This window comes from Medicago sativa, chromosome 3 (assembly GCF_051527215.1).
Source record: "Medicago sativa cultivar Bolivia chromosome 3, Bolivia_mono, whole genome shotgun sequence".
In the NCBI taxonomy this organism is placed as follows: domain Eukaryota; kingdom Viridiplantae; phylum Streptophyta; class Magnoliopsida; order Fabales; family Fabaceae; genus Medicago; species Medicago sativa.
Window position 1 is genome coordinate 103,870,740 of NC_140751.1, and position 20,231 is coordinate 103,890,970.

At 35.7% G+C, this 20,231-nt stretch overlaps 3 protein-coding genes across 5 annotated transcripts; 1 reads left to right on the forward strand and 2 right to left on the reverse strand.

Annotated features, from left to right (window-relative positions):
* On the forward strand, positions 1 to 3,255 carry ROL5 (repressor of lrx1). Of its 3 annotated transcripts, none has more exons than XM_085757528.1 (4): positions 1 to 857; positions 932 to 1,043; positions 1,388 to 1,576; positions 2,477 to 3,255. In XM_085757528.1, the coding sequence occupies exons 1-3, from the start codon at positions 82 to 84 to the stop codon at positions 1,544 to 1,546; spliced, it is 1,047 nt and encodes a 348-aa protein (XP_085613654.1). In that variant the 5' UTR covers positions 1 to 81; the 3' UTR covers positions 1,547 to 1,576; positions 2,477 to 3,255. The 3 variants fall into 3 exon arrangements, with proteins under 3 accessions (XP_085613654.1, XP_085613653.1, XP_085613652.1); XM_085757527.1 differs by lacking the exon at positions 2,477 to 3,255 and adding an exon at positions 1,864 to 2,084; XM_085757526.1 differs by lacking the exon at positions 2,477 to 3,255 and having other exon boundaries at positions 1,388 to 2,084.
* A 2,703-nt stretch (positions 3,256 to 5,958) lies between these two features.
* LOC146943273 (chromo domain-containing protein LHP1) lies at positions 5,959 to 10,274 on the reverse strand. The gene is made up of 6 exons (XM_085757529.1): positions 10,090 to 10,274; positions 9,973 to 9,998; positions 9,776 to 9,862; positions 9,238 to 9,690; positions 6,428 to 6,488; positions 5,959 to 6,298 (listed from the first exon to the last, which is right to left on the reverse strand). Exons 1-6 carry the CDS (start codon positions 10,246 to 10,248, stop codon positions 6,254 to 6,256), a joined length of 831 nt encoding a protein of 276 aa, XP_085613655.1. The 5' UTR covers positions 10,249 to 10,274; the 3' UTR covers positions 5,959 to 6,253.
* A 2,669-nt stretch (positions 10,275 to 12,943) lies between these two features.
* Positions 12,944 to 18,497, reverse strand: SIG2 (RNApolymerase sigma subunit 2). Its single transcript, XM_085757530.1, has 6 exons — positions 18,254 to 18,497; positions 17,450 to 18,174; positions 14,601 to 14,831; positions 14,117 to 14,257; positions 13,442 to 13,642; positions 12,944 to 13,344 (listed from the first exon to the last, which is right to left on the reverse strand). Exons 1-6 carry the CDS (start codon positions 18,363 to 18,365, stop codon positions 13,063 to 13,065), a joined length of 1,692 nt encoding a protein of 563 aa, XP_085613656.1. The 5' UTR covers positions 18,366 to 18,497; the 3' UTR covers positions 12,944 to 13,062.
* Positions 18,498 to 20,231: the final 1,734 nt, after the last annotated feature.

The following is a 20,231-nucleotide window of genomic DNA, read 5'->3' on the forward strand; positions in this document are numbered from 1 at the left end:
ACGAAAAAAAAATGTTATGTAGCACGCGGTAATAGTGAAGAGCGATACTCCGATAGGGTTTAGGTAGAAGAAGAGAAGAGAATGGAAGGGAAGAGAAGCGTGCGTATGTGCTGTTTATGCAATGAAAGAAGAGCTTCTCTCAAGAGACCTAAAACCCTTCAACAGATTTGCAGAGAATGTTTCTATCTTGCTTTCGAAGATGAGATTCATCAACTCATCGTCTATAACCGCCTCTTCAACCGCGGCGACCGAGTCGCCATCGGAGCTTCCGGCGGCAAAGACTCAACCGTCCTTGCTTACGTCTTATCCAAACTCAACCGCGTTCACGATTACGGCCTCCATCTCTTCCTCCTCTCCGTCGACGAGGGCATCACCGGCTACCGCGACGATTCTCTTGAAACCGTTCATAGAAATCAGATTGAGTATGGATTGCCTCTCAAAGTCGTATCCTACAAGGATTTGTACGGTTGGACGATGGACGAGATCGTGAAACTGATCGGTCTGAAGAACAATTGCACCTTCTGTGGAGTATTCCGTCGGCAGGCACTGGATCGAGGAGCGGCATTCCTGAAAGCAGATAAAGTGGTGACTGGGCACAACGCGGACGACATAGCCGAGACGGTGCTGTTAAACATATTAAGAGGAGATATAGCTAGATTGAGTAGATGCAGTTCAATCATAACAGGTGAAGATGGACCCATCCCTAGATGCAAACCTTTCAAGTACACTTATGAAAAGGAAATTGTTATGTATGCTTATTTCAAGAAGCTTGACTACTTTTCCACTGAATGCATTTATTCTCCAAATGCTTATCGTGGTTTTGCTCGTGAGTTCATCAAGGATTTGGAGAGAATCAGGTTTGTTGCTACTTGTTTTTTTTTTTTTTTTTTTTCGTTGTTATTCCATTACTTACTGCCAGCCTCATATGCAGACCCAGGGCAATTCTCGACATCATCAAATCAGGGGAGAATTTTAGAATTTCTACCACTACCAAAATGCCTGAACAGGGAATGTGTGAACGCTGTGGTTATATTTCTAGTCAGGTATTTTTCTCATTATCCATCCCTAAAACTTCGTTTCATATTATACAATACAATGCTGCTTTCGATTCAAACTGAATAAGTCTTGCTTTCATACCACTGTATAAACAATTCCCAACATAAGCAGGCTTATGTCCTTTGATTTTCAACTCAATATTCTGATTCATTTTAGAACAATTCTGCATCATTCACCTTTATTTTTTTGTTTTCTTTTGCCTCAATTGGTTGTATTGTAATTCAGGTGTTCTTAGTCTTGAGTCTCTTGTACGCTCTTTTTCTCCCTTTGATTTCACTCTTGGTTCATCATGACTGCAACATATGAGATACAATTACTTTTTCATGTACAGAAATGGTGTAAAGCTTGTGTTCTGCTTGATGGATTGAATCGAGGTTTGCCTAAATTGGGAATTGGACGGAGTCGGGTTGCCATTGGTTGCAAGGAAGAAAATGAAAGCCATGGAACAAAGAGCATTGAGAGCAAACAATGTGGATCTTTAGACTTCTGATTTTCTATGTAGGCATCATATCATATGAAGGTACTTGCAATAATTAATATACATCAGTGAGATTCAGGTCAGTTAGTGGAAATATTGATATATCTGATGACAAAAAGTATAAGACTTGCAGCATGACTTTGCATATCAAGACATTGATCAAAACAATAAGTTTAGAATATAGTTGCATTATTGGCAGATTTTGTTACTTCTCTATGTAGTTAGTTATACATCTCTAGCTTAATTTTTTTGAACAATATTTTGTCAAACAGTTATTTGTATCCTGTTATACTCACAATTCGTCAATACAACTCAACGGTCTACTGTAGGATACAACCTCAAGCATTGGCTTGGATATCCTTCAGACATACATCTTGAGTTTTGATATTGCAATCTTTCTTCCGTTCTTCTCTAGCAATGGGTTTCATTGAAGAATCTATGAATAATTTGGCACTGTATTCTTTTTTTTTTTTTTTGTTTGTCAAGATTTGGCACTGTATTCTACTCTATATTAATGTCAATCGGTTATATATGCTTGGTTGCACTTTCACACTTTGTACTTTATTGTGTTTATGATGTTTTCTATTTTGTTAGTTTTACGATCGAGCTATCAAGACTTTGTGATGGGATACCAATAAGGGTGAATGTTAAGCTGAGCAAGCTATTTTTCTAGAAAAAGTAACTGTGTTATTATTCGCAGCAGGGGGGTTAATTGATTAATTCCCCGGCAATCAATGTGAGGAATTCTAAATTAAAAAACTGGAAGAAAAAAAAAAGCAGGGAAGGGATGAGAACAGTAGTCCAAATAATTTAAATATTGAAAGATAGAATCACGATTAATTCCAACTCTATCAAAATGACGAGATCCTTCTCTGCTATCTCTTCCTATTAGTTGAACACATCACACACTAACCTAACTAGCTAAAGTGTTTTCTAATCTAGGGCTTACCTATGATGGATACATGAAAGAAGGGGTTGGAGATGGGTGGTCATGAAGACATGATAATGGAGGAAAATACAGTGAGATAAGCTTATCAAGAGATGTTAAGCAACGAGAATCAATGACCGGATATTTTTATAGCTAGAATTTGGAATAGACTAGTTTCACAAAGGAGAACCTAATGGATTGAAGTATGCTGTCATTATCATGCTGGAGAGGTTCTGGGTGTCAGGAAGTAGAGTCTTTCGGTAATCTGTTTTTTTGAATGTTCTCTTTATGCTCAAGTTTGGAGATTATGTTTTCGGTGGGTGGTTGGGTATAACTTCAGTTTTGCACAATTAATACAGGAGTCCCTTTTACTTTAAGTTTAAGGATTGTTGTATTGTCATAAGCAGTTTCGAGATGTCTCGCAGTTTGCAGTTATAGTTTCAAGATGTCTCGCAGTTTGCAATTATCTAGGCTACTTGGTGGTCTATGAGTCAAAAGGTATTCAATTCAGTAATTATGGATGTGCAGAAGATTTTTAAGGTGATAAAATTGAAATTATGAAGTTGGCTAAGGGAAAGATTAGGTGGTTTCAGCTACACAGTGTCATCTCTGTTTACTAATCCCACATCATGTTATAAGGTGATCGATTTTTGTGGCAAGTTGGAAGGGAAACATCTGTTCGAACGAGCTAGTATGTCTTGATATTATTATTTGTTTTTAGGGTTCTCTGTTTTTGGGGATGTTGTGGGTGGAAGTTTATTGTCTCCCCAATTTTTTTGGGGTCTGTTTGGCCTCTCTCGTTGCATTTGTATCTCTTTTGCCTAATATTAACACGTCTTCTGCAAATATTTTATATTGATACATATTTTCCCATATAAAAAAATCATGATACGTTTACCGTTCAAATCAAATTTGATTGTCTATTTTAGTTTTGTTGTCCTTGCTTTGATAAATGGTCTATGGTGGATCGTCATTCGAAAATGACTTTGATAAATTGTCCTCCGTATAAGTAAAAATTTAGGTTCAGAATTTAAATTCTACACATTCAACTTGGGATGCAGTAATTAATCTTGGTCATTCAATCAAGTCAAAAGTGAAAGATAATTTGGTGAAGGTCTAATATAAGTTGATCGATTTTAAATCAACAACGAAGATAAGTTAACATAGGCAATCCAAGTCTGGATCGTCATTGTTATCATAAATGATTCAATGATCTTTCTGTTTTCTGTGTGTTGAGCCTTTGGTTACGGGGGAAAGGAGATCCAAGTAATTTGGAGATTGGACTTAAAAAATGTCTGACTAAAATTTGTTTCCACTAGGAATCAAGTTTTGGTTCTTCCGAATAATTCATTTTTAGGGGCAGCTTGTTAACCACTTGAATTCAAACACTTGGTTGTTGACATAATGATCTAACATATACCTCTTCGAGAAAAAGTAAGAAACAAATACGAGTTAAATTTTAATTCTCGTTTATTTTTCTTTATTTTATGTCAAATTTATCTCATGATCTAAGGATGTTTGTTCGATGAAAAAGTAAGAGAAACAAATACGAGTTGAGTTTTAGATTTCATTTAATTTCCTTTATTTTTGTGACTGTCTCACTCGTTAGGATGTTGACCGTAAATTTTAATTAATGAGGCAACACATTGTTAGAATGTGTAAAGCACCTTTAAACTAACAACATATACAAATTAAATCTTTTCAGAATATAATTTCTACACACTGTCGGTGTAAACATATTTTACAAATGAATACAATGATATATTGTCACAACATTTAATTTGTTTGAAAACATGTGACCTTTCACATACTTATTAAATAACATGACAACAAATCATTAAGCGTATGAATAAAACCTCTTTAAACTTTAACTGACAACATATACAAATTAAATCTTTGGGTTAATTAATGTTTTCCTCGTCATTTAGATGAGTTTTGGAAAAAAAAAAAAAAAAAAAACCCTATGAAGAAAAATTTAGATACTCCTTTGTCATTCAAAGATTCCAAAAACAACTTTAAACTTATCTAACGGGGCAACTTAACTGACATAACATGCTGGCTGGGCAAATTATTTTACTTTTTTTTTTAAGAGTCATGCTATTTCTCGCGAGCAATAACATCGCAAACTGTTCACGAATGGCTCTCAACCGCTTGATCAATCCATTTGGTAGAATACATGGGTCAAAGTAAAAGTGAGTGGGGCGTGTTGCAGTAACAATTGTGATGTCGTGATAATTTGTCCAATCAAAATAATCAAATAATTTGTCCAATCAGCGTGTCACACCAGTTCAGTTGCTCAAATGGGAACAATGTTGTTTTTGTTGGAATCTTTGAATGATAAGGGGTTTATTAAGTTTTTTTTAGAGTGGTTTTTCAAAACTCACCCAAATGGTAAGAGGAAAAACATTATTTAACCCAAAATCATTTTTTTTTTTGGTATAAAAGATGACCAAAGCTGATAAATTTTCACCTGCCAAACAACCTTGTCATGGTGATCCAAGACTTTACTAGACAGATAGACCTTTGTTCAACCCTTCCGCCTCATCGCAATCTTCAGCGGAAAGAGACGATCTACGTGGGTTGGGATAAACCCCCTGAAGGTTGGATAAAACTCAACAGTGATGGTGCTTGCAAAGGTGGTGGAGAAAATTCAGGGTGTGGTGGCCTTTTCCGCAGCTCAGATGGAAGATGGTTAAAAGGCTACATTAAAAAAGTTGGAGTGTGTGACGCGCTTCATGCTGAATTGTGGGGCATGTACCTTGGTTTGGATATGGCTTGGCGAGAACAGATTCCACAACTCATTGTGGAAAGCGACTCTAAAACTCTTATTGATATGGTTACTGGTAGTTGTAACTTTAGTGGAGCCATTCCCACGTTGGTGCGGCGCATTCGTAACCTTTTGGCTTTAGATTGGCATGTCCAGTTTCGTCATACTTGGAGGGAGGGTAATCGTTGTGCAGATTGATTGGCGACCTTTAGCCTTTCTTTAGACTCTTTTGTTGTTACTAGATTGGAGTCTCCTCCTACTGAGCTCCATAGGTTTCTTTTTGATGATCTTTCTGGGACTTGTTTTCCTAGGCATGTTCAATTAGTTGTTTAGTTTTCTGCTGGACCTTTGGCCCTCTTTTGTACCAAAAAAAAAAAAAACTAAACATTCCTAAGCATGTCATCCCCCAAAATATCATCTAAGAGAAAAGATTATTAAGCTCACCAAGAGGGGTCTTCAAACAAATTAAATCCTTTAAATATAAGATTCTTCATTTTACTATATGAAAATGATTTAACAGTGTCATTAAAAAAACACCGTTGGATCGTGAGAATAATTTTACTTTAGTCAACAAATCTAACTCGAAAGTCATACAAATACACCTTGTATACAGTGATTGTTTGACAATGTAAAATGAAAATAAAAAAATCCTTTAACAGTACATGAAGATCAATCTCTTCTAAAAATATATGAACAAATTTGCTAGTAGAAGAAATGAAAGGGGACGAGTTTGACACAAAAGTAGGATGGATTAAGTGAAACAGAGATCAAATTTAAATGATGTTCAATGCACAACATCTGGGCAATTTCATACGGCCCTTTTCATGAGTAAAGAGGATAAAGCATGATGTAGAATAGCTGGTCTAAGAGGTCTTCAAAAGATTTGGTTATAGAGTCATTTGTCATCATACACTAACCAACAACTAACCCTTCACTATGAGGTGCATCTACAACTCCATTGTATATAACTAACAACAAACAAAGGAGATATAATCACACAAGAAAGTTTCAATACATTGCCCAGTTAAGTAGGATTGTACCGGAGATGCTGCTCATAGAAATTGATCAGCTGCAAAATTCCAAAAATCATTAACTTCATGTGAGAAGAGGCCATATAAATATTTTGAAGACTGTCAAATGAAAAATTAACAAGAAAATTATCCTTTCAATCTAACATTGCCAAGATATAGTGGATTACCAGTTGTGGATTGTTTGCCTTGAGATATTTGTTATCCACCATAACTTCTGTTCCATCAGACCTATAGATTTAATCACGTATGCATTATGTGAAGAAGCATGCGATATGATTATTAAAAGTAATCTAGCTCACTTCAATCTCCATGAAAGAGGTGGCAAAATACAAATTTTGCATCAAATCAAACAAGGCATTGAAGTCCTAAGCTCCCATAACTTTAAGTAAGGTATGGCAAAATCATTTTTCGCCTACTAGTTTTGTAGACAGATGGTATTTATATAGAGTTGTTTTATGGCTTAATAGCAGTTTTTGCCCCCTAACTTTCACGAAGTTGCGATTTTGGCCCCCTAAGAAAAAAAACTACAAAACCGCCCTTTAAGTTTTGCAATTGTAGCAGTTTTGACCCCCAAGGCCAAAAAAAATAATAAAAAGAATAACATGTGGAATTGAGGTGCCACGTCAGCGTAGACCGAGTCAAAATTGGTCTTGGGGCCAAAACTGCCACAGGTGCAAAACTTAGGCGGCGGTTTTGTAGTTTTTTTTCTTAGGGGGCCAAAATCGCAACTCTGGGAAAGTTAGGGGGTTAAAACTGCTATTAAGCCTTGTTTTATTTGAACAACTATTTGAATGAAAACTTATGTGACAACCATTGATTTACAAAGAAAATGAAGTATTGACACAAAAACCAAAGCAATAGAGAGAGAAAGTAAAAACATAATGTGAGTATGAGAAAATGGTTGTACAAATATCATTTCTCTTATATAAACTTGAAGCTTTGGTTTTGTTTCTTGTATTCAAAGTTTAGTAGTGACAACAAATTACAAGTATTCTGATCGTATCTGATCACAATGCTCAAATGTTCACTAACTCATCGTCTCTTTATATCTATATCTGACAACATACATGATCATTTAAGGCTTCCTCATGGTGTCTATCTACAGCTTCTTCCAAGGAATCTCTATTGCAGATGTAGGACTAAACACTTAAATGTTTTTTTCTTCAAAATTTGTGAAAGTTTTGTTTTTTTTCCTAATTCTTTCTCTGTTTCTACCTGTGTCCTTGCAGAGTATGCCTTCTTTTTCTATATTCATTCTTCTTTGAATAAATTTTTTATAAATACAAAAAAAATTGTAGCAACTGCATAATAGTAGCTGGAGCCCAATAGAAGTAATCTCGATGTGCACTCCAAGCCCGAATAAATAACATGCATGGCTTGTTATTTTTAGCCTTATGTGGTGGATTAACTAATTGTAGGGATGTTAAGTCAATGACAATCTTTCCTAATAAGCTAGTGTGATTTTTCTCCTTGCCACCCGCATTCCTCTAAGGGTAAATTTCAGCACAAAAAATAAAATAAAATAGAGAAGTGTATTCTTCACTTCCAGCCCATAGAACTAAAGTGCTTGGGGCATGTTAGAGCAATAAAACCGACCATTACCTAAATTCTAACACTATTAGGGTTCCCCTCAACAAACAAAAAAATCTCTATTAGGGCTATCCTCTAGTAAATGAACTATAAAACTGGACGTAATTGAGGAAATCTCGACTTCTTAATTGCATTAACTTTCATTCTCTTTCATCAAAACAACATTTCCTTTTTTTTTTTTGGAACAATGGCATTTTCTTTTATTAACCAAAGAAAAACAAACAGCTGCTTTGGGCACTAAAAAAATATAGTTTCAATCTCAATATATTCCAAGCTAAATTTCACTCTTTATTTATTATGAAAATAAAGCTTTTATCGACTAAATCTACGGTAGGAGTGAATGATCTTGCAAATATTAGCAGATGGTCAAGTAATTTAATAACAGAAGGTTGACCAAATATTCTCTCCGCAAAAGATAACAATAAAGAGAAATATGTGTTAAAATTAATTTAATTTTCATGCATGCAATCACTCAATAATTAAGACGAGTAAACCATTTTTCATACTAAAGGACAGACTCTTAAATCATGCCAAATATGCCAATTCTTAGTACTGACATGGTAAAATTGAAATCGTGATTAATAAGATAACCATTTGGCGTGATCTAGGTCAGTTTTGTCGAAGTATTGATTAGCCAGGAGTCCAGGACAAACAATATAACGAAAGATTTTTATTTTTTTATGGAAAATACAAAAGATTTTGAGACTAGGTTCTAACTGAATCAGACATTCTTAACTGACTGATAAGGTGACTGCAAAAGGGATTCTTTTCCTTACATAATCCAGAGGCTTAAAATGTTTTTCATCAAACATGTGCCCCTTTTGATACAGAATACTGCAATACTAAGCACACAGTTCTAAATTAACTTGCAATTACATTATCTCTAATCTAATAAAGTGTCTTTCTGTTACCCCCCTTAAATTTTTAAAGATTAACTATTTTATCAGCAAAAGATAACAATCTTACAAGTATATTAGCTAAATTGGAAATAGTTATGTGCTTGATTAACTACAGTCCCTCACTTTTAACGTATGCTCTGGGTTTAAATAGATTATAAAATTAATTTCCAACATATAAGTAACCAGAGGATCAACTTTAACCTAATAATCGTTAACATTAAACAAATAACCCAACCTTTGACTTGATTACTATAGTACTAAACATACCAGCTATGAAACTGATCATTACAGAACCAAATGAATAACCTAGTCATTATATTAGTTAACAAATAACTGAAACATTAACGTAATCATATAACAGTAAACAAATAGCCAAGACATGATCAAGTCCAACAATCAGAAGTTTTGGCATTTTTCAGGTAGAAAACAAGTAGATTTATAAAGCAAAGGTGTAAGAATGAATAAATTGTGGAGTTTGAGTGACTAACCTCATAGCCATAAAGGTGACTAAAATATCCTGCTTGTAGCAAGATAGAGAAGTTGAATAGCCTATAGCCTTTATAATCTTGACAATATTGCTGGCAGTTTTAGCATCGGTGATGATTTGATGAGTATTGATATTATTCCCCACATAAGGAGCAGTGGAGCCAAGTGCATTGTTTGTAGGAGCAGATTCCTCTTTCTTGAACCTTTTAACGGAAGTAGATTTTCTGCGGTTGGTTCCTCTGCGGTGAAGGGAATTCCCATTGGATTGAGCATGAATGGGTGTTTGTTGGGGGAGGTTTGGTGTTGATTGATTTTGATGAGGTATGTGTTGTTGTGAATTTGGGAGGGGGGTAGGATGAGCATTAGTAGTTTGTGGTGGAAGGTGGGTGGTGGTGGTGGTTCGTCTGGTGCGCTTGCGAAGAGGTTTTGCTCCTCCTGCTGCTGCTGATTTGAGGCTGAAATTAAGAAGAAGAAGAAATGAAATGAAATGAAATGAAAGATACATAGAGGAGATGAGGGTTAATTAGTAGTATGAAATACCTTTCCTCAAAAGCATGGATGAGATCGGGAACAGACTGTAGATTATGAAGAGGTTCCCATGTGTTGGCAGTCTCCGGCCAGCCACGCCTATTAAACATCAATCAATCAATCAATCAATAATCTCTCTCAATAAACAAAAGCAAAAGCAAGCAAGCAGCCCAAGGAAGAGTGAGTGAGTGAGTGAGTGAGTGACTAACCATTTAATCAGGTACTGGACCTCACCCTATTAATTCAATATCAGCAGCATCAGCAGCAGCATCCAAATAAATAGATTCATAACAAAGTTGAGTTGAGTTAATTAATAATAGTATTACCTTGCGGAGCCTTTTACGGCGAATGGTTTCGATTTCAAAGAAACCATCATCAAGCTGCTTAGGAGAAGAAGCATCAGCATCAGCATCAGCATCACCATGTTGACAACACTCTGAATCTGAAGTACTACTGTTGTTGCTGCTCTTCTTCGTCTTTCTCATTTCTTCCTCCCAACACAACACAACACTTGTTTCTTCTTATTTATTCATTTTTTAAAGTAACCTTTAGATTCTTTTTATAGAAGTGGATCCTCTCCTTCAAAATTGTCTCCATCTCTCTCCTTCCCCAAATCTTAGCCATTTGATCAATCTAATGGTTGTCATATTTTTGGAAAAAACATAATAAAAATAGGGGTTGGGATTTTGATCTACGGGAGGAGATGCTTCTTCATCCCTTGTAATGTAAAAGTCTGCACTCTCCATCTAAGTAAGGCAATTCAAACATGAGATGCTTCTTCATCTTTCCCTTATAGAATAGAAGGAATGGTAAATTGTGGCTTCAAATAAAGCTAAGCTATGCAAAGCTTTAGAGTTCAAATATGCAATTCAAATGTTTGTCGTCAACAACGTCCTGTACATGAGGTTGTGCCGCCGTTGCGGGTGGCGGCTAACAGTGAAGTTTTCCCTCGTCGCCGGCATCGGTTCCGTCAAGGATCGTGATTGTGTGGATTTGGAACGAGAGAGATGGAGACAATTTTGAAGGAGAGGATCCGGTTCCATTAAACATTCATATAATATAAATCTCACCTGATTTTTAACACAAATCCGTCCTCTGTTCTGTTTTAGCAACTTTCAATTTATATTCAAAGATGTGATTTTTATAAATTTGACTGAATTTTTTTTTAGGGGAATTAGTCACTTTAGTCCCTGAATCGGAAGGGATTCGTCACTTTAGTCCCTGAATGCAGATAAATTGCAAAATAGTCCCTGAATGTAGACTTTGTTAGTCAATTTAGTCCCTGAATGCAAACTTCGTTAGTCAATTTAGTCCCTGAATGTAGACTCCGTTAGTCACTTTAGTCCCTGAAATTGACCATGCAAGGACTGTTTTGCAATTTCTCTTCATTCAGGGACTAAAGAAATGAAAAAATTTGTGTATTTTTAATGTTTTTAATTTGTGTATTTTTTATACAAATGCATAAATTATCTTAGATAACTTGTAATTAAAGGGTATATATATATAGGGGGCTGTTAACTTGCACCCACCCAAAAACACTAAGGTGCAAGTTAACAAGCTACACATACTAGTCTTTTACTAAAAAACCCAATTTTCATTATCTTAGATAACTTGTAATTAAAGGGTATATATATATATATATATATATATATATATATATATATATATATATATATATATATATATATATATAGGGGGCTGTTAACTTGCACCCACCCAAAAACACTAAGGTGCAAGTTAACAAGCTACACCTACTAGTCTTTTACTAAAAAACCCAATTTTCATTATCTTAGATAACTTGTAATTAAAGGGTAGTGCTGTCAATTCCAAAAAAAAAAATTCAGAACAAAAAACAATACCACCGTAATAGTCGGATCAGTTACGTGTTTTGCGGCGAACATTGAATTTTTTAAATGTTCTTTGGTGCAACGAAATATTTAATTAAATACACCATTTGCTAATTAAATACTATGATTAATGTATTATTTTTTTAACGTCTTTTGACGGATGTATTATTTTTTTAACGTCAGAGTCATAGTAGTATGTAATGTACATGTATATTAAAAAAGCTTCCGTTGATATTTTATTTGTTTTTGGCACAAAAGCTTCAATCTAATTTTTTTTGCACAAGTTTATTAAAGAAAAAAAAACCTTCAGTGGCTTATTTGATAAAAAAAACCAAAAAAAGTTAGTGTCTTTGAGTACATAGTAGTATGTAATGTACATGTATATTAAAAAAGCTTCCGTTGATATTTTATTTGTTTTTGGCACAAAAGCTTCAATCTAATTTTTTTTTCACAAGTTTATTAAAGAAAAAAAACCTTCAGTGGCTTATTTGATAAAAAAAACCAAAAAAAGTTAGTGTCTTTGAGTACATACAGCCCACAAAGCAAGCAACGTAAAATTAGGAGTCAGTTACTTGTGTTTTTTTTTTTAAATTGAAATTGACAAAAATGTCCCTTTAATTAAAATAAAGTTTAATAGAGACAAAATGGTGTTTTAGTAAAGTACAAGTAGGTGCAGCTTGTTAACTTGCACCTTAGTGTTTTTAGGTAGGTGCAAGTTAACAGCCCCATATATATATATATAACAAAATCCCAAGAAGTCCACTAGAGTGTAAAATACTAACAAAATATTTGCACACAAAGAAAGTTGTGTTATTTAAACAATAATTTGAATGACAACTTTTGAGATAACCATAAATTTACAAAAAAAAAAAAAGACGTATTAGTACAAAAATCAAAACAAAGTGAGAAAGTAATGTGAGTATGAGAGAAAAAATTGTCACAAAAGTTGTCAAAAAAAAAAATTTACAAATATCATTTCTCCACCAAAAAAGGACCCCGTTTTGATTATTAGTTGAAAATCACGGGAAAATAAATAACTACACGATACTTTTCAAACATAAAATCACCAGAAAATAACTACAATGCAGTTTGCATATTTATGCACTTTTTACAAATTCTCTAACTTTCAATCCTCTATCTTTTTCTACCTTTATTTTTCTCCCTTCATTTGCTTTCTCTTACTTATTTTTCCCTCTATTTTAAACATCATTATCTCTATTACTTTCTCCAATTTTTAAGGCTCTTTTCTGGTTCAAATCCACCACGTACAAAAAAAATAATGATGAACTCTTGGTCAAAAAGTCATTTGCTTGTGTTTACATGATTCCTAGTATACTGAAAATAACCTTTTTGTTTTCTCTTGAATAATGAAGAAAATGTGGAGGAAGAACATACATAAAAAGAACAAAGATATCAGGACCTGTAATAAGCTAACTTCAATATTTGATGGGATTATGAAACAAAATACTGCTGCAAATGCTTGGCTCTCTTCTTATTTTTAAGCTTCCTAAAAGCACATGACTCAATTTGTCTAATTCTCTCCCTACTTACACCCATCATTTCCCCAATCTCTTGCAGTGTCTTCATCCTTCCATCATCCATACCAAATCTCCATTTAATCACCTGTTTCTCTCTAGGATTGAGACTGTCCAATACCTTTTCCAGGTCCTTTTTCATGAACTGCTTAATGAGCTGTTCTTCGGCTGTTTCAGCTTCAGGATCAGCAAGTACTTCCTGGTCAGAAACGCACACCAATGTATCAGAAAAATGAATATCACATGGAAAAAAAAAACATCCTGAAGCACAAATTTGAACAAGATTAAGGACAGACTGAAAGTTTAAGACTCTGGTTGATCCCAACTTTCTGTTCTAGAGATCTGGGAGCTTTTGGGGTCAAAAGGACAGCACTAAGCCTCTTCATCGACAGCCCAGTTGCTTCGGCAACTTCTTCATCGTCAGGTTGTCTTCCATTTTCACTGTACAACTGTTTTCTTGCCTCCTTCACTTTGTAAGTTGCCCCCACCATGTGGAACTGTTAAGCCAAAAATATTGCAAAAAAGTCTGTTATAAACATTAGAGCTATTTCAACTCTAGAAAATTCTACCGTGTACCACTTTATAGATAGTCCACGGTGAATTGGTGTACTTATAAAATGTCAAACAATCAACGAATGTTGACGCGGCCCCCAAAAGAAGCTCATGGTCTCCTCATCCGCACGACTGAGATGGTGACCTAATTGATGATTGTTCAACGAGAACAGGGGGAAACAAACATGAATGCTTCAAAACTCTACTCATATTTGTTTCACCTTGTTTTTGTTGAACCAACATCAATCAGGTCAATGTCCCACCAATGAGGATGAGGAGGACTGCGGCTCTATGAGCTTCTATTTTACGGAATGGCAGAAGTCATTGTTGGAGTTTTGGCAATTTTCAAATAAACAGGTAATGAAAATATTTCCATGCATGGTCAGAAAGAAATAATCAAAGATAAAGATAATACTCACTGGCAAGCGAATAGTCCTTGACTGAACAGAAAGTGATTTCCGAACTGCCTGTTTAATCCACCAATGAGCATAGGTTGAGAACTTAAAACCCTTAGAAGCATCATACTTCTCTGCACCTCTTACAAGCCCGCGGCATCCTTCCTGTAACCCAACGAAAAATAGTTAAATGGTTGATTACTGGAACCATTGAAGAAGTGTGGACTCTTTGAAACAGCAGCCATGTTGAATATCACAAGAATGGAAGTAAATAATATTTTACTATGTCTCCAAGTGCAATGACTCATACTAACTTTGAAAATATTTATCCTCTTTTGATTTAAGATGTGTTTTAATATTAATTTTATGTGCTATACTACAGCTTTTTCATGTCCTATAGTTTTAAAATTTGTCATAGCCCAGTGCATATTTCAAATTATATCCGTGTGTGGGTGCCCCCTTTAGTGTCCGTACTTTCTAGCAAAATATTGTACAGGTGAAAATATACCTGGACCAGATCTTGCAGACTCATCCCAGATCCCTGATAATTCTTAGCAACTGATATGACAAGTCGTATATTGCTTTTAATCATTTTTTCTTTGCAAAATACACCATAATTCAAACGTTTTCTTAGGGTCTTTTGATCTACCCCTGCCATTGTAGCCCATTGAGCAAATGTGGGCTGGCCGCCACATTTTTCTGCAAGGTCCTCTTGAAGTTTTTCGAGCTTTATGAGGTCCTGAATTATATTGGCAGGAGAAGAGGCAAATGAATTAGGTAATAAAAGTAGAATAATATAACTTAAAGTAAAATATAATTCAGTCAATTGTTTTTTTTTTTTTTTTTTTTTTCTTCGGTGAGCGAAGCGAGAACTCAAGCATTTGAAGGATTATACCAATCTTTAGGTACCAAGGAGGGGGAGAAATCTATATACAAGCTTGCGAAGGGACGAGAACGAAAGACAAGAGACCTGGACCAAGTGAAGTGTATTAAGGATGAAGAGGGTATAGTTTTGGTGCAAGAGAGAGATATTAAGGATAGATGGAAGAAGTATTTCCACAACTTATTTAACGAAGGATATGAGATCTTACCAGACTCTAACAGGTTAGACATCAGAGAGGAGGACCGAAACTATAACTATTATCGTCGGATTCAGGAGCACGAGGTGAAAGAAGCGTTGAAAAGGATGAGTAATGGCAAGGCAGTTGGGCCGGACAACATACCTATCGAAGTGTGGAAAAGTCTTGGCGATAGAGGAATTGGGTGGCTCACAAAACTTTTCAACGAGATTATGAGGACGAAGAAAATGCCGGACGAGTGGAGAAGAAGCACCTTAATTCCAATCTATAAGAACAAGGGGGATATACAAGATTGCGCGAATTATAGGGGAATTAAGCTAATGAGTCATACCATGAAGTTATGGGAAAGGGTAATTGAGCGAAGACTAAGAAAAGAGACTCACGTTACGGATAACCAATTTGGTTTTATGCCTGGGAGGTCGACTATGGAAGCGATCTACTTACTTCGACGCGTGATGGAGCGATATCGGACGGATAAAAAAGACTTGCACTTAGTTTTCATTGATTTGGAGAAGGCGTATGATAGAGTACCTAGAGAGATTTTGTGGAAAGCCCTGGAGAAGAAAGGGGTGAGGATTGCCTATATTAGAGCTATCCAGGATATGTATGAGGGGGCTTCGACTAGTGTGAGGACGCAGGATGGGGATACCGGAGATTTTCCCATAACAATAGGACTGCACCAAGGGTCAACCCTAAGTCCTTATCTTTTTACTTTAGTTTTGGATGTACTGACGGAACACATCCAAGAGTTAGCACCGAGATGTATGCTTTTTGCAGATGATGTAGTCTTGCTTGGTGAGTCGAGGGAGGAGTTAAACGGGAGACTAGAGACTTGGAGGCAAGCCTTAGAAGCGTACGGTTTCCGCCTGAGTAGAAACAAGACGGAATATATGGAATGTAACTTCAGTAAAAGGAGAAGTGGGTCTACCTTAGAGGTGAAAGTTGGAGATCATATCATACCCCAAGTTACACGGTTTAGATATCTTGGGTCCATAGTACAAAATGACGGAGGAATAGAAGCTGATGTACATCATCGTATTCAAGCTGGGTGGTTGAAATGGAGAAGAGCCTCAGGTGTTTTGTGCGATAAGAAAGTACCACTTAAGCTGAAAGGAAAGTTCTATCGGACAGCAGTCAGACCGGCAATGTTGTATGGTACGGAGTGTTGGGCGGTTAAGAGCCAACACGAGAGTAAAGTAAGCGTAGCGGAGATGAGGATGTTGCGTTGGATGAGTGGTAAGACTAGACATGATAGGATTAGGAATGACATCATTAGAGAGAGAGTGGGGGTAGCACCTATAGTAGAAAAGTTGGTAGAAAATAGGCTTAGATGGTTTGGACATGTAGAGAGAAGACCCGTAGACGCCGTGGTAAGAAGAGTAGATCAAATGGAGGAGAGTCAGGTTAAAAGAGGTAGAGGAAGACCTAAGAAAACTATTAGAGAAACCATTAGAAAAGATTTAGAGGTCAATGAGTTGGATCCAAATATGGTCTTTGATAGAACATTATGGCGGCATTTGATCCATGTAGCCGACCCCACTTAGTGGGATAAGGCGTTGTTGTTGTTGTTGTTGAAGCTAAATTAGTTCACCTAAATTGATAATTCAGTTGATTGTTGTTAATACACTGTCAAATCTTTCAAGTAGTAGAACCTTTCACTATTAATATTCTTTCCTGTGATCAAATGAACAGTTATTCATGTAACATTCTTTCCTTTTCTGGCACTGAGATATATCTTAAGAATGATATAGATATTAATTTACAAAATCATAAGATCAACAAGCACTTTATGAAGATGAATAATGCTAGTTTTAGCGAATTATTTGTAGCGAATTTATCCCAACATCATTCTGATTGGCCAGCTGCCCATGTTTTCCGCCAAATTCCTACCTAATGCAGCCCCATGTATTCTACACATGACTTTAAATAGTAACACGTACTCTTCTTGAAATTTCCCGAATGGTTTTCTCGGGATATATAGCAGTGCTGTATGAAGATATAACGATAAATATTGAGTGATTTAGGAGCATATCAACTATCAAGAGCATATGAAGAGAATGGTTTATTCTCTACCATATTGTTCTGAACAAGCTTTTAAATTGCCGTCACACTAACGATTGTGGTAGCATCATGATTCTGTCAATATTGCGAAGAACAATATGGTAGCATAACGATTGTGGTCTCAATGTTGGTCAAAGAGACATCAAAAACCATGATGGCGATAGTAGACTTTTGTTATAAAAACTTGGTTCTAAGTGGTAATGCATGCGAACTTTACCTGTATTCCTTCAGAGAACTTAATTTCTTCGGATGGAGTGAGAAGCCTTGTAGTTCTAGTTGTTGTTCTTAAGTAACGCAATGGATCAGAATAGTCAACCTCTTGTGTACGAGCACGCTTTTTCCTGGTGGTGGAACCAGACTTGAAGGAGACGATGTTTGTGGCAGCCTTCCCAGAAGCTCTGACTCTTCTGGCTTTTCTTTCTGTTTGGCGGCCGGATCTTGCATCTATACTAGTATCGAAAAGTTGTTCCTCTACATCTTCAAGTTCCTCGACATCATTAAAGTCATCCTCTTGGTTGGGGCTAATGTGAAGATGTTCCATTATATCTGGTCCTGCTGGTCCAGTGGCAATGGATACAGCATCTTCGGCTGCTTCCATGTGTTGAACCCATTTGAGAAGTAAATTTTCAGGGGTGGAAGGAAGTTGCGGTGGTTGTTGATTATGTTGTGGGGGGGGCTTGTTATTGAATAAGAGAGTAGCATCCTTTGCAAGCTTTGCAGCAGCCTTAGCAAGAGTAAGAGCTTCAGAAGCAGCAGCAGCTATAACAGCGTCTTCACTAGTAAGAAGTGATTCTACAGATGAGGAGGAGGAGTTTGCCTGAGAGACATAGGGCCAAGGTGGTGAGTTTTCAGATTCAGCAGGAGGAGCATCAAATTTGAAATCAAGGAGTGCCGTTGATGAAGAAGACAAAATACAGTGTCTTGTAATTGTTGTTTTGGGTGCTGCATAAAAAAGACAAGAGTGAGATGAGAAATGAGAATATAATATAATAGAGAATTGTTTTGAATTGTTTATACATACATTGAAGAAGAAAGAGATGATGATGATGATGGCGGTGGGTAGGGATTCTGATGAAAGTGTCTGGGTTGCAGATGAATTGTGGCAATAAACACGACGACGACGATGACCACATTATCCTTTCTCCGAACAATAATTAACTAACTAACTTCATTTCATTTCATTTCATTCATTCAAGGCTCTACGCTTCTTCTCTTCTCTTCTGGGACATCCCCCCCTTCCCATTCGGATAAGAAAAGGGTGAGATGAGATGAGATGAGGTTATTCTATTTTATTTATTTATTTATTTATTTCAACACTGCCCCGTCACTCAATTCCTTACCTCTGTCTAATTTTACCTTCCTTCACCCTTCTTAATTGAAAACTTTTTAAACTTGTTCTCCAATACCGTACAAATTTCATTTTGTTTATGTTATGTATTTTTATATGCTATCGGATTTTAGATTTCAAGTAACATTATTATACTAAAAAATATCTAGTTATAGTATACATCATTTACGATCACAAGTTTGATTTCATCATTAGATTAAGAAATTCCACCATTGCTTCAAGTGATATATGATGTCCATCGCTGATCTAACCGTTGAGAAAAAAATGTGTAATGCAATACTATTTTACTTTTGCACCATTAAGTGCCATAAACTTAATCTTGAAAAAATTATAGCTCAAAAAAAAAAACACAAGGAGTATAGTTTTCCGTCAAAAGTTTTAATAGTGTTCTATTTTCACTAAATGGACCCTACCAAAAAAATAGTCGGAAGGAACTCAAATTATCTTATCCAAGTGATTTTAGATTAAATTTGTATTTATTTTAAAAATTGTCGGAAATAATATATACATTAAATAAATATAATATATGAAATATGAAAAGTTATCATGTAAGTTTTAAAAGCAAAAGACATCGAAGGAAAAAAAAATTAAAGAAAAAAAAGAGTTTACACTAACATTTAGAAGAGTCGAAACTATTGTAAGATTTACTAGGAGACAAGCTAATGTAGCATATCATCGGTTAGCTCGAGCTACTACATATTCAACGTGCAAGATTTTGATGTCATATCTAACTTTATGGTACAAATTACTACTAATGATATGTCATAAGTTTGTTTCTAAAAAAAGTCTTATTTGCGCAAAACATAAGGTCTTATATGTAAATATTTTTGTGAATGTTCTTTGAGTCTTGAGATCTACTCGGCCTTTGACTGGAGTACCAACCCCTCGTCCTAAATTTTTTTCATTAAAAGAATACAATAAACTATATAATCCAAGCAAAAGCATGTCTCACACATGTACATTCCTTTGCGACAATACTTTCTGTGGCATATATATGTTCAGGACAATCCCCCTCATGCATGTCCTAAAACACCTTTAAACAAAATATATCATCTTAGTAGCAACAGCATGTCAACCCTAAACAATGTGCAATAGTGGAAGAAGCCTCTAGGTCAGTCTTGGTTGTCAACGCGCCGCCTTTTCCGGCACCTGCCACAAAATCTAACAATGCTGCCATTCAAGACTTCATATCTTAAAACAAACAATACGGTCAGCTAAATCAAACAATAGTGTCAATTCCTTTGGGAACAATAACTAAAACAAATAACGAGAATGTCAATTTACAACAGTGTTAACAAGAAAAAAAGCAAAACAGATTTAACATACCATAAGCCTCCTAGTCTTTCATGTGATTCAAGTACCATCGTCTATCACCTATTGCTTGAATAAGACCACAGACCTATGTCCAACTGCTTTTGGACATAACATATATGCCTGAGAAAATTCATTGAAATATATCATAAGTATACATGCATGCACCTATGCACGTAATATAATTTGAAAACTTTCCGGTAGCCACATATACAATATCAGCAAGCATGCCGGTGCAACACGAGAATAACAGGCTCTAAAATTTAACCTTTAAAAAACCATGATAGCACAATATACTAGTAATATGTTAGATACTAGTTCAAATATTAATAAATATTGA